Below are 14,917 nucleotides of genomic sequence, written 5' to 3'. Positions count from 1 at the left end.
GGCTGCTTGGTAATGTCTGGTTCCAAGGCTTCTGTGTACCTTGACTTTTCAACAAAGAGGGAATGTAACATAAATTGCTCAAGGAGTTAACGAGGTGGAGGGTCTTTATACAGGACATTTGTAGGGCCATTATCATTGGCAGGAGAGAACTGATCTAGAGACACTGTGGAAGAATTGAACATCGTTCAGGAGCATCTGTTCTACTTGGATAGGTTTAAATCAATCATGTGGGAGTTGATATAGGGCACTGGCTGGAATTTTCCTAGCTATTTTTACCCACGTTCTGGTCTTACCTGGGAGTGCCTAGTAGGAAGTCAGGAGATGGAACTTTAAGTTGTAGTTCCTCCAATTACTAATTTGTTACCCTGGGCAAGCCTTTCAGTTTATTTGTCAGGGGGAGTGTGTAATTTCCTCAGTTCTGTCTCACTGCAGCAAAAATTTGAAATGGTGGAGCAGTGTTACAGTTTGGTTGCTGCTCAGTTTTATTTGGCAGGCAAAGGAAAATACATCCTTGAGGCGTGAGGGCGGGTCAACCAAAAAAATAGAGGGGCTCAATTTTGGCTCCTCTTTTTATGTTTTTTTTCTCATCCCCCTAAGCCTGCCCTATTAAATTAGGCTAGCCAGGAGGGCTGTTTGTTTCACCTGAGGTTCTCACTCCCGTCCTCGGACCTTCCTTGGTTCCATTTTCATGCTTCTCCCTCCTTTGTCTTTTATCCACCGGCATTTTAGACTCCTTTTTTCCTATTCTAACTACCTAACATATTCATTCATTCATTCACACACTCAGAATTTCTCTAGGAAATGTATGTGGTAAGTACTGGACTGGCTTAAAGAGACATAATCTTGTATCTAAGTAATATCTGAAATAAATGTTCAAAATATATTTATCAAGATAAACTTTTTGGATGGCAGTTTCTCACCTGTAAGGAAGAGGACTTGACTATAAATTCTAAAGGCTTTCTATCTCTAAAGTTGAATCTGAACAGTCTGTATTAAAAAATCCACTTGCCTTTCCCAAGTTAGTACTGAACAATGCCTTGCATTGTGTTTTGGCTATAAAAAAAGTAGTTTGCTCAAATCTTGGGGATCTCTTCCATCTTGTGGTGCTTTCCACAATGCAAGAGTCGTTTAGGTATCTGTGACTTCTTTCCTGAATAGAACTGAATTGAGCTAAATCAGGTTTTTGAGTCATCAATCACAAGCCTTCTGCAATCCCAGACCTTATTACCCGGTGAGGTGTGTATCAACCTGCCCAGGCAATAACAGGGTAGGGGAAGTATAGCCCACTGAATCACTCTTTCCCTCCTAATAGCACCATGATTATAATTTTTACAGGAAGAAAATTAGCATTCTTTTTATTGCTTATTGCATGCCAGGCACTGTGATAGACACTTTTAAGTGGATTAATCCATTTCACGCTTATTCTAAAGACAAAACTATAGCACCTCAGAGATGTGGAGTGTCTTGGCCAAATCTGCCCCGCTAAGCACACTGTTCCCTCTAAATCACATGTAGACCTTAATTTCCTTGACAGGACAGGAGACATTTAGAGGAAAGACAGAGGACCCAGCCTGATTTTAAATTTCTAAACGATACTATGGTTGGTTTTGCTGTTGGACATTTTTGTCAGTGACTCAGCCAGGCATTAAAATCCTTCTGACAGCTGATCCTATTATTTCCAGATGAGGCCTCTAGAACTAGATAGTAGACAGAGGTCAGGAAAGGCAGCAGCAGCAAAATGGGGTTTGTGCTTTGGAGAGAGAGAAACAAAAGGAGTGGCAGGGTTCTCATAGGATCAGGCATGCATTTCTGGGAGAGAAAAGAGCATACCGCAGAGCAGTGGGAAACGGCCTCTGTGTCTGAGATAAAGAAACAAGGGGACTGAGAGAATGATATTAAAGAAAAAAAGAAAGGCACAGTGCAACCTTAAAATTACAGTGACGTCTGAGCTAACAGGGCACTGGCTTGTTGTTTCCTATTCAGGCAACTCAGCTGTAAGTCTAGGTATAAAGCAGGGTCACACTGAAACCCAGACACTATTTCTCAGCTCTGCAATCCAAACAAGAAACCAGCAAACCCAGAAATCCATCTGTAAAGAAAGCCCAGATACTTTAGCTGCTTGACTCCCACTATAATCCATAGGAAAACAAATGCATCATTTTACAGCACTTTGAAAATGTGTTCAACTCATGGGCTTCAGAGAGTTGCACCATCCACATTTCAGGCTTTCTGCTCACATAGGCTCACCTCCTTTTGCCCTGTCCTGAGGGGGACTGTGTACCACTCAGACACAGGGTTTACTGGTTGTGGGAAAAGACCTTAAGTTTTGAAAGGGGTGCCCTGCTTTAGAAATCACCATGTATCAGTGGGGTGATTTTAAAATATATTTAGAAATTCTTTGAAAATCTTCCCTTAATATGGCTGGATTCAGTGACTCACTTCTAAGCATTCATAGAATCAAAAAGGATGGTGTGTGGCTTCTAAAACTAGGTCATAAGGGGCTTCCTCTTTGCTCTCTCTTGAATCACTTACTCTGGGGTGAGCCAGGTGCCATCAATAAGGCACCCTTCTGGATAGGTCGACATGGTGAGAATTCTCCCCAAAAGCCATGAGTCATCTTGGAAGAAGGCACGCCAGCCCCATTCAAGCCTTTAGATGATGCAGCCTCAGCTTACAACTTGACTGTGATCTTAAGAGAGACCCCAACTCAGAACTACCCAAGTAAGCCATTCAGAAACTGTGAGATAATGAATATGTCTTAAGCCATTAAGTTTTGAGGTAATCTGTTATACAGTGATAGATAACTAATATAATAGTATATCGTTATTATCTTCTTTGAGATTTCAAAACGTATTCTTTTTCCTCTACGCTGGATTCACTGATGCATCACAATTTCATGACTTCTAGTGACCCTGGGTCCTCTGAATTGCCTAGCATGCCATCTCTGGGCTCCGATTAGTCCCGTTCTCCACTGGGGCAATGACCACCATCCTCTACTCTCCTCATATATCTGACCCCAAACACTGTATATCCTCATTCAGCAGATTAGCTGACTCCTGTGCTTACACACTTCCCAGTTGGTTGACTTTAAGCAGGTTATTTACTATCTGTGTGTCACTGTCTCTATTTGTAAATGGAGATTATTATGATTATAGGCCACCTCATTGGGGCACTTTTAGGGTTCAGTGAGATATAAAACTCATGAAACAATCCACATATGAACTCAAATAAGTGACAGTTGCTCGTATATGGAGAAGTAATATTGCATAATAAGTAAAGATATGGTCGAGGGTACTGGCTGGCCTAGGTTTACATCCCAGCTACACAATTTACTAGTTATGTAACCCTGGACAAGTTACTTAATTTCATCATGTTTAGTTCCTCTCATTAGTAAAATGGGGATACTAAAAATAACTTTTGAGTGCCATTATGAGAATTAAATGACTGTCTGTGTAAAGTGCTTAGTTGGATGCTGATACTTACTAAGCTCTACAATAGTGTTGATAGTATTCTTTCTGTGATAATGATAAACCTCCAACTAAACGTCAACATCCTACCATCAATTCTTTGCCTACATAGTTTTTCTTCTTCTCCTTTGGTTACAAGGGTACAGATGTTTAATCTCCCCTTTAGCTCTCATCACCACAGGGCCGCTCTGGGACTTATTTCATCAATTATCTCCTCACCATCCCTAACTGCATTTATACCATAAACATAAACAAACTCAAATCTCTCCCAGTTTTGAAGAAACAAATCCCTCCAACTATGGTTCCCTTTGGCTACTCATGTCCCTTCTCATCTCAGCCAAACCTCAAAAAGGTAGTTTCTACTTGCCATCTCTACTTTTTTCCCCTCCTCAACCTATTGAAATGTGGCTTGATCCTTCATTTGGCTTCTGAAACAGCTTTGATCAGTGAGGCAAATGATGTCTGTCTTGATAAACTGAGTGAATGCTTCCAAGTCCTTATCTTCCTTAGTCCCTCAGTTATACTGGGCATTACCCTTCACTCCTATCCTCTGAAGCACACTCTTCCCTTGACTTCCATAACACTCTCTGCTTTTGCTGCTCCCTCTTAGCCTTTCCTCTGGTCTCCATTTGCAGGCTGCTTCTCTCTGCTCAGTCATTAAATATTGGCTAACACCAGGATCTGGGATATCCTCAGGCCCTCCCTGCATCCTGTCCTGTATTGCAGTGACTTCAGTTGTCATCTCGGAGAAGGCTATGGCACCCTATTCCAGTACTCTTGCTTGGAAAATCCCAGGGACAGGGGGAGCCTGGTGGGCTGCTGTCTATGGGGTCACACAGAATCAGACACAACAGAAGTGACTTAGCAGCAGCAGCAGCAGCAGTTGTCATCTATATGCAGACACCTTCTGAAACTAAGTGGGTAACAAGATCTTTCTCACAATCCTGCTGGACAATTTCACATAGATATTTCAAAGGAACTTTGAAACCAACATGTCCAAATCCAAATCCAACACTGCTTACTGAAACTGCGTTGTCATGCCACTGAAGGTAGTCCCGAACCTGAGTGTGGCCCAGGGTTAGCTAGCATTGGCTCCTTTATGACTGCACAGCATTGGTGGGGTCTCCTTGTCTCAATTTCTCCTCTCACATCCTCTGAATATATCTTATCTAACCTATCATAGAAGTCCAACAAATATCACGTAAGGACACTCTTGGGAGGTTTTCTGAGATTACAATGTGAAGTTCACATTTGGCTTAAATTTGAAGTGAAAAATATACTGAGTTGAAAACTGTACTAGAATTATCCATCAATTGCATTATTAAACTTGATATTTCTTGGCTTAAACTATAAAAATGACATTGAAAGAACACTTTCCAATTAAAGGTAACAATTTTTAAAGGTTATAAAATTCTGAAAATAAATGTATAGTTTAGGGAAAATAGAAGCTATCATTGAATTCAAGATAATTTAACAACCACATGAGATCCTGTTTTGAAAATCTACCCAAACACAATTTTCATCCTCAGGTTAAGATGAAAAGTGCTTTTTCTGGTAATCATGTCTAGATTTTTCATTTGGCATGTTTTATTAATTTAAATTTGGGAAAAGACAAATCATAAAGTCTTCAGAAACTGTTAAATTACCTGAAACAATTCTGGTCAGACTGTTTTCTAAAGCAAGAAGCTCAATCTGAAATGAGTCATATGAAAATCACAATTCATTTCATTCTCATAATGGCACTCAGAAGTCTCACTATCATCCTTCCGATTTTACTGATGGTGAAACTAAACACAGTGTGATTAACAAACTTGCCCAATGTTACAGAAGTAATAAATTGTGTAGCTGGGATATAAATCTGGAGAAGGCAATGGCGCCCCACTCCAGTACTCTTGCTTGGAGAATCCCATGGACGGAGGAGACTGGTAGGCTGCGGTCCATGGGGTCTCGAAGAGTGGAACACGACTGAGCGACTTCACTTTCACTTTTCACTTTCATGCATTGGAGAAGGAAATGGTAACTCACTCCAGAGTTCTTGCCTGGAGAATCCCAGGGATGGGGGAGCATGACGGGCGGCCATCTATGGAGTCGCACAGAGTTGGACACGACTGAAGTGACTTAGCAGCAGCAGGGATGTAAATCTAGGCCACTCAGTTTCCCAGATCATATTCTTACCAGTTCACACTGGCAACACTTTCATAATCATAATTGCAGATTGAGAGTATTTTAGGGACAAAGAAAGGGCTCTGGTTACTTTCATTGAGACTACTTTTTTTTTTTTTTTTCATTCTACTTCTGAGTTCAATCGACAGGCATAAAATACCTGCCAGTATCTCAACTAACAATAAAAACATAACATCATTAAGTATTTTCTTATAGACCACCTGGCATACTACCAATTAAGAGCATGGCCTTTGGAGACAGTGAATCTTGGCTCTAATCATTTTTCTTATGAAATAGAACATAGCTCAGAAGGTTAATATATATAATCACAGAGAGCTTGCTCAAATAAGAGCTCTCTCTCTTTCTCTCTCTCACACACACACAAATTAAAGTTACTATTATGATTATGCTCATGGAAGTTGTATAAAACAGAGAGAGCAAGTGATTTTTATAGTCAATTTAGAGGCAAAGAAATCAAATTTCAGAGTTTCAATGACATATCAATGGCTCATGTTCATGCAGAGTGTCATGATAATGGTTAATGACAAACAAGAAAACCATTTAATCCCTATATTTGATGACTTTTTAATTAAGTTGAGGAGTAAGACAGTTGTGGGAGAATCATAATCAGAGATATGACATTGTGGGTGAAGTCAGGGAAACTGTCTTGGTGGAAGGGAGGTTTGAGCTTCGTTTGAGGGAAGTATAGGTTTCTGGGCCATGGAAGGAAGGAACAGTAGGAATAATATGGAAACTCACAGAGGTAGAATTAAACTTAAGAGCTGAACAATATTCATTTTAAGGTCTAACAGCAGGGTAAAAAATTGTTATCATATTAGTATTCACAGCATTATTCTTCATTAAAGTCTGTTGTTTTATTTATTAATTGAAAAGATTGGGTTAAACAGAGTTGAAGGCATTCACATTTAAAGAATTAAGGCTAGTTCTATCACTCAGACAAGAGGATCATGCATCTGATTCAAAGGGGTTAGAGAAGAGACTGTTGGCCTCCACATTTGTTTGTCTCCCTACCCAACATGTAGAGCTTTCACCATTCACCTCCCAGTTTAAGCTACTATGTAAGAAAATAGTTTTTCATGCAGATGCTTGGGTAAAACAATCCCTCACTATAGTTACTATAGTATGCTCAAGCTCTGTAATGAGTAGAGATGGAGTTGTGGTAAAGTTGTGAAACAGATAAGATTTATTATTATATATTTTCCCCATAATGTTTGTTTTCCCAGAAGCCTGAATTTCATCATGGCCAATCATCTTCCTCAATATTTACTGAGTATCTACTATGCGTGTGGCTCTAATTTGAAGTCAGAATCCAAAGATACATGTCCTGTATCTTTCAAGCCTAGTTCAGAGATAAGACTTGAAGGGAGGTAAGTGCTTTAGAATACCTACAAGCACTCCCTAAGGCAAATTAAACTTTCTTCTTTATTTTTATGACTAGTATTTGCATTTATGGTGCCATTCCAAAGGTATATTCAAATTCTAAGATGAATAGCAATGCAACTGTGATGTCTACTACTTCTATCAGTAACATAACTCTGGTAACAATTGAATTTTCAGCCTCTAAATGGCTCATCTGAGAGCCAGTCCCATAGAGATAAAATGATCTATATTTTCTGTCAGTCTAGATATAAATCTACTGAAATAAAATATTTGGCATTAGATATAGAGCCTTTCTTTTATCCTTATATTTTTATTTATTTCAAGTAAATGTCCTAGATTCCCCTTGACATTTATTTTGTGCCACTTCAATCTTATTTTGGGATATAGATATATACTTGAGCAAAAAGGTAACAATCCTGTTTTCAAATGATTGCATTTTGATAGAATTCTGAGATGGCCAGGAATTTTAATAATATGTTGGTTGTTTTCCTCTGCTACCTGATGTCTGATATCAAAAGGTTTCCTTTTTGATGTTTATTACATATGAGTTTGTTTATAGAAAATGGAAGAATAAAGATAAAAGGTGTTGAATCAAGCCAGTTATGAAAATTATTGTAACGACTTAAAAAAGCTTACCAGACAACACTTCTATTTCAATGAATTTTGGGCGGATTTTCACCAGTGACTACCAATATTTCATTCAAATACTTTTTTTATGATAGCCTGACATCATATTCCTTTTAAATTATCACATTAGAATAATAAACACATATTAAAATGTCTCTTAAGCTATGTCATAAATCCTGTACACCAGAAACAGCACTGTTGCTCCAAATAATTAACAGACACTATCTGGCATAGCATAGCATCACTGAGAAACAAACACTATTATACAAAAGCCTGAGAAATCCTATGCATAGTCTGGTTTCCCAGTTTGGGGGAAAATATGCCAGAATGGTTGAAATACAATAGACTGTGGTCAAAGATTTACTAAAGGACAAAAATACAATTGTTATTCCTGTGCTTTCTACAACCTGCCAATTTTATTTCCTTTTCTCAATCTCTCTGCAAGTTCACTTGGATCTTGGATTAGACCCCTGTAAGCAGGGACAATGAATGTGCACATTTTACTGAACTTATAAGTGGCTTTTTCTGCTCTCTGCACTGGGATCAAGGCCATTTTTTCACTGGGAAACCAGATAATGTAAGTAAGCCCTATTGGCATAGGCACAAGTTCCTATAGGCGTAGCACTGGTAAGAAATACAGGCAGAAAGAAAAGGAAAGTGAAAGAGAGGAGAATGTGAGGAGGGAAAATCAAAGGCAAGAAGCTAGAATTGGAGGAAAATGAATTAGAAGCGATTTTTCTAACCCAGCATGGCAAGCGAACACAATATAAGTACTTCCTTTTTGTAATCATATAGAATTATCAGACAAACAAAATGACACAGAAAGGCAGTGCCAGCATGCTTTGAAAAATGATTAAGCAACTGAGGTAATTACATGGCTACTCTATCTTGAATAAAGAAATAATTAGCTTTCATTTATTCACAGTTCATCTGCATGAGAAAGTTCCAAAATGGTTTTCCCTCCACAAAGCTGAATAATAACAACTCAGTTTTATAAGAGAGATGTGAATCTATGAACATTTAAAAATGACTTTTGAATCATCACAGCATTTTAAATAATTAATTCATTTGTTAATAAAATGAACAATTAGATGCTCTTGGTATTAGGGGACATTTTAGCATATTCTAATTCTTTAAGAACCGTTTTTCACACACAAAAAAAAGAACCATTTTTGTTCTAGTTCACAATTGATATATACTTAAAAGTCAACGAGGAATCTAAGGCAAGAATTAACCAAAATATATTCCACAAAGACTAGTCTCAGATACTTTGAAAAAAATTACAATTACTTCCAGCCAGTTCTGCCAACATAACAAACTGGAAATTGCTGCTTGAAAGATTTAATTTGTATGTGATATGAAACAGCAAGTACATTTTAGTTAAGAGAATACTACACTGATAAAATATCTTATTTGGTAGCCTAGATATGGACATTTCTTATTACTTAAAGGTTCTGAAAGACTCAGAGAGTATTTATTCACTGATTCCATTTCATGATCTTGAATTTTAAATTCAAAGTTTTTGCATTGTATTTTAAAAATGGCATATATTTCACTGAAATAGGATGGTTTCACTATAAACACAATAGAAGAAGTGGTTTAGGACCAGTTACTTCTCAATCTCTTTGATTAAAAAAAAATTTTTTTTTTTTTTTTTTTTTGGCTCAAACAGACTTCATGTTACTAAGAAAAAACTGCTCAGCACACTTATTATACTGTATTGCAGGTCTTTATTGGAAATGAAGGAGTGTATTGATCTGATTTAGAGAAGCATTGATAAATAATTAATTGCTAAAATTACTGGGGACAAAGAAGTGAATAATGCCTGGCAATCTGTGTGCATAGTTTAACTCATACACCTGGAATTTTGGAAAGCATTACCTAAGGGGGAAATCTGGTTGTTAGTAAGAGAAAAACTCTAAAAGGGAGGTAAGGAATGACTTGTTTGCAAGTTTTAAACAAACAAAAATGAGACCCTGGAAGGCACAGAAATAAGATGATGACTCAGAAAAAATAGGATCAAATTCTCTGTTCAGTGTGTGGTTCTACACATCAGAATAGGAAAGAAAGGGTGATACTCTTCTGGGTTTGGTCAAGGGCTTCTGAGTAGTCCTGGAGTGGGGAATAAAGATCTCCAGGAGTGTGCCCACTCCTCGCCCAAGCATTTAGCAAAGGAGAGGGAAGCTACAAGTTTGAGTGAAAAGAATCTCCCTCTGTAGCCTCCTGTCTTAGTTGAAGGACACTCAAATAACAAAGAAATTGGAGACCTGGGTGAAGAAAGGTCCCCATTTTATGTATCAGTCAATGAGCTCATTTTGTTAATTAATTTTAACATAATTGGGCCAACAGTACTTGCAAAATTTGATTGATATTTTGATTGATTGATACCCCACTGATTCAAAACAAGAGGGAAGTTAAGTCTTACTTAGGACTTTCCTGATTAATTTTATTTTACTCTTTTGATATTGCCTCTATGAGAAGTAACATGGAGGAGCAGCTCCCAGAACTTACATCTCTTCCAATCAGGTCTTCTTGGTTTTCCACAATTCCCCAGGGGGCGATACCTATGGTACATATCTTTCCTCGAGACTTAGATGCATGGTCCTTCAAGGCATCGCCAACATGACGAATAACACCTAAGCAGAAAAAGAGAAGTGTTAATTTTGCCTTTCAAAGCATTGCTTTCCATTGATCTGAAGGAAACTGTGGTAACTGTTTTTTTCTAAGATTAAATGCATTGAATACAAAATTATGACACATTTCTACAAAACTACACTTGTTCAGGAGAGAACATAAACTTGTAGCTCTAATGCTGGATACATTTCCTGGACTTACAGATGAACTCTAGCAATGAATTCCTTATTTTATCTCTAATGAAAAAAAAAGAATACAGTGTCTGTGAAAAGAAAAATACTTTATACTTAGAGAATCTTTTTCTTATAAGCATAATGATGTATTAACATAACTAAGAACTAACAGCATGACTATATCCTATAAAAAGCATCATCTATAATATATTAAATCTGTACCAAAGTTCGTATATGAATTAGGGTCATCAAATAGAGTAATTGCTTAACTTGGATTTTGTTAATCTTGATTTCACCTTCTTATATACAGAGACATAATGTGGAGACTCTGCTTGTAAAGAAAAGGTTGACATAGTCTGTGGAAAATTTATGTTAAAAATACATGAATATATCTTTTTAGACATCATTGTAATTGTTTTCCTCTCTGTCCTAATGGCCTTCCCATCACCACAACCTTTCTCACCATAGTTAAGAGTGAGAAAATTTAGTTTACAAGATGGTAGGAAACGTACATTTACTTTTTAATAAACTATTTGGAGAAGATGTAATTTCTAATCTTTTAACTTCCCTCTCAAGTGACCATTTTTATAGAAGATATGAAATATATTTTCTAAGAAGAGATGTTTCCACTTATCGTTTAAGGAAAACAGCACACATTCTTCAAGGAAAACTCATACCTAGTGCCATCTCCTACATGAAAGTTTAGTTGGATTTCATTTCTTCTCCATTTGAACAGAGTTGCAGTTGGTGTATTTTGAATAGTTCAGTATGTCACTGAACATATTCTTTTGTGGTTCATAATCACATGTGAGAAAGAATATCTCTGCTCAGAGTAAACTCTTTGAGGAGAAGGTTGGAGATACCTGTCTCACTCTCTGCAGGAGCTTTAGGTTCCAGCACAGAGTGAGGGCCCGGGAACTGGTCGCTGAACTAAGCACACAAAACATACCAGGCAGTTTAACCACAGGAGACAACAGACATGTGTGAACAACTCGATTCTGCAGTATTCATAAGATCAAACAGAAAGAGCTGCCCTTAAAAAATCAAACAACAGGGTAGTGTAAATAGTCACTAATCCATGTTCAGTTGTGCTGGGAGTGTTGAGAAGAGCATCAATTTCACAGAGAGTATTGATAAACAAAAACAAATACAAGGCAAAGCTATCAACATTAGTGTTAAGTTTTTTTCCTGCTGCTGCTGCTGCTAAGTCACTTTAGTTGTGTCCGACTCTGTGCGACCCCATAGACGGCAGCCCACCAGGTTCCTCCATCCCTGGGATTTTCCAGGCAAGAACACTGGAGTGGGTTGCCATTGCCTTCTCTGAAATTTTTTTCCTATTTATGTGCAAAACTCCTTTGGGGTCCAGTTCTGGACAAGAAAGCTAACTTCATGGTACCCCTCCCTCCATCTGCCACAATTCCATTATCACCTCTTACTCAAGCTGAGTGTGCCACCATTAGAACCTCACTTTAAGTCCTGGACTGAACACTCTGCCTGGAGAGAGGTAGAGGTGAACTCTTTGGTTTACAATATTTATGCTATAAATTCTCCTTTTGATATTGGATGCTTTTCACAAAAGAAGAAAAACAATATACAATGTCCCAAGTGCCTGCAAACAGAAGATAAGTACTTCTTTCCTTTTCTCTTTTTTGGGGGGGGGGGGGTGGGTGGGAACCGGGGCTGTGCCGCACTACTTACTGGAATCTTAGTTCCCTGACCAGAGATCAAACCTGGGCCCCTGGCAGTGAGAGTGCTGAGTCCTAACCACCAGACACTAGGGAATTCCCTAGTAAGGATTTCTTTTAGAAACTTTTGAGTTGCTCTCCATAGGAGTTGCCGGTTATGTCAGGAAAGCAAAAGACTGAATAATCATAGGCAAATGATGCCTGTTAAACTGTGAGTGGAAGTTGGAGCTTAAAACCTGAACAGCCAAGAAAAGAAAACTGTTCTGTAGCTATTTGATCACCATAAAATAAACAGCTGGCTGGGAAGGTCATTCTAAGATCATGTCAGTTTACAGACTGAGTCAGGGATTCACATGACAATGATAGGCACAGGCAATTTGCAGCATTCACAGCAGAAATGCACCTATGTTGTTGTGGGCTGAATGTCCACAAATTCTAAATATGGAGAAGAATTCTGAGTGCGGGTCTCACTTAAACATCATCTAAACCAGCGGTCCCCAACCTTTTTGGCACCAGAGACAGATTTTGCAGAAGCCAATTTTTCCACGGACAGGGGTGGGGTTGGGGAGAGAGAGATGGTGCAGGCAGCAATGCAAGTGATGGGGAGTGATGGGGAGCCACAGATGAAGCTTGTCTGCTGCTCACCTCTTGTTGTGTGGCCTGATTCCTAACAGGCGGTCCACGGCCCAGGGATTGGGGACCCTGATCTAAACTACAAACCAATGACTAAACAACATTGAGATAACATTTTCATTTAAAACTAGTTGGTCCATGGTTATGTTCAGAATGTCCCATTAACTTCAAATATGTCCACATGGGCAGACTCGGAGTCTTAAAACAAGTCTGAATTAACTTACTGCAGCAATACCTGTCTCTTCCAATTGGCACTTCTGATTCACTCTGGGGAAACATGTCAAAACAATTTACAGGCATCCATTCCATTATCAAATGCACATTCCTAATGTTCTGCAGATAAGCATTTAACTCTAAGTGGCTTTGTAAGAACTGATTTGACAGCCTCCCTGGATCACAATATAGAAACTCATTTGGCAGGTAGAAAAAACTACTTGGACTTCAGAGTGGGATATGTTCTGTTGGTGCAGAGTTGACTCAACGAAATATTTTAAATGATAAACACATACTACTCTAGAGTGTGCTGTCATCCTAGATGGGAAGGGCATTTTTCAAAAATTAAAGCTACTTGCATCAAACTTAAACTCACTTAAAGAACAGGTATGGAATCTCCAATTCAGAGCAAAAGTTATTCCTTAAAAAAATATTGGATGCTTATTTGGCAATTTGAGGTATTGAAAATAACCTGTCAAATTCCATCAGTCATGTTTATAAGTTCTATATTGTCAAGTATTCCAGTCTGTGTCTTAAGTGTAAGTAATTCTTGGTGGAGAAATGACAGCACAGTTATCATTTAGGGAGAGGAAGGAGTGAGAAGCACTGAAAGGAGCAATAACCAGCAGCTGAGGACGCGGGTAGGGGATGAGGTGAGGATATGCAAACGTATTTAACCTTAGAAGAAAGCGATCTTAGTCACGACATTCTTGTGATCTTATGCTGTCCTTCTCTGTCCCACTTCCAATTACCTGTGTTAACCCCTCCAGTGAATATCCATGCTCCAGTCGTCATGGCTGCTTTGATGAGACCTTTGCCAAAGACTTGCTTGAGTTTTGGCTGGAGTTCAAAGTTCTGCAGGCCCCCATGCACCGAGATGAGAAGCTTGGGAAGCTCCAACTGCCATTCCTTGGTCATCAGGTGTAGGAGGAGATCAGGCTTTGTATCGAAAGATACTCGTACATACTAGAAAAAGAAATGACCGTTGATTAGGGAGGCGGGCAGGGCAGGGTGGCTGCAGCTGCTTGTCTTTACTGATTGCAATGATATGTGTAGTTACTTGAAGAAAATGTCTTGTAAGAAACAAGATTTTTTTTTTTTAAAGGGGAAAATCAATTGCTTTACTGAAGACCTTCATTAGATAAAGAGATTCACCATTTTTAACAAGTTTTTTTGAAATTCTGAATGCCTATAGATTTTAAAATTATTTAACTTTCTAAAATGCAGTATAAACACAACTTTCCCAAGGATGCCTTCTTTACTCAAAGGAAATCATATTTATATTTAACCTTAACATTTGTGCAACAGTTCACATATTGCTACCATTTTCAATATAAGTAATCCCTTTATAATAACTGGACCTATATATGACTGTTTCTGTGACCCTATTATTTTGGTAGGTTTAGAAAAATTCTACAGTTCTACATAATGTAATGAGAATGTTTAAATATGGTAACAGCTGATAACATTTACTTAAACCTAAATTAACTGCATGCCAAAGGTTTGCTTTATCTTTCAAAGAAAAGTGACAAAAGTCATGCCAATTATTTTTATAGAATAGTTGAAAATATTAGAGTGCATAGCAGATATCAAGGTATTTACATATGCAACTAGAAATAAGTTATTATAAGTATATATAAATAAAATTCTATAAATACATAAAATGACAAATATACATATATATATATATAACTAAACATTTAGATGGGCTTCCCATATGGCTTAGGTGGTAAAGAATCTGCCTGCAATGCCAGAGACCCAGGTTCTATCCCTGGGTCCAGAACATCTTTCGAGAAGGGAAAGGCTACCCATCCCAGTATCATTGCCTGGAGAATGACATGGACAGAGGAGCCTAGAGGATCTCAAAGGAGTCCATGGGGTCTCAAAGAGTCAGACATGACTGTTCAACCATCATGTTATA

The 14,917-nt window shown here is 38.2% G+C and overlaps 1 protein-coding gene across 11 annotated transcripts in view; it reads right to left on the bottom strand.

Moving 5' to 3' along the window:
- TRPM3 (transient receptor potential cation channel subfamily M member 3) overlaps positions 1-14,917 on the bottom strand; it is a 599,217-nt gene that overhangs the window by 270,241 nt on the left and 314,059 nt on the right. For all 11 annotated transcript variants that reach the window (XM_042243350.1, XM_042243355.1, XM_042243351.1 and 8 more), the window contains exons 4-5: positions 13,749-13,962; positions 10,170-10,294 (exon numbers count right to left, since the gene is read on the bottom strand). In XM_042243350.1, the coding sequence (XP_042099284.1) occupies positions 10,170-10,294; positions 13,749-13,962 (339 nt within the window). The remainder of the gene's footprint in view (positions 1-10,169; positions 10,295-13,748; positions 13,963-14,917) is intronic.

This window comes from Ovis aries, chromosome 2 (genome assembly GCF_016772045.2).
Source record: "Ovis aries strain OAR_USU_Benz2616 breed Rambouillet chromosome 2, ARS-UI_Ramb_v3.0, whole genome shotgun sequence".
In the NCBI taxonomy this organism is placed as follows: Eukaryota; Metazoa; Chordata; class Mammalia; order Artiodactyla; family Bovidae; genus Ovis; species Ovis aries.
The sequence above is the reverse complement of the archived record's forward strand: the minus strand, read 5'-3'. Positions and strand labels throughout refer to the sequence as shown.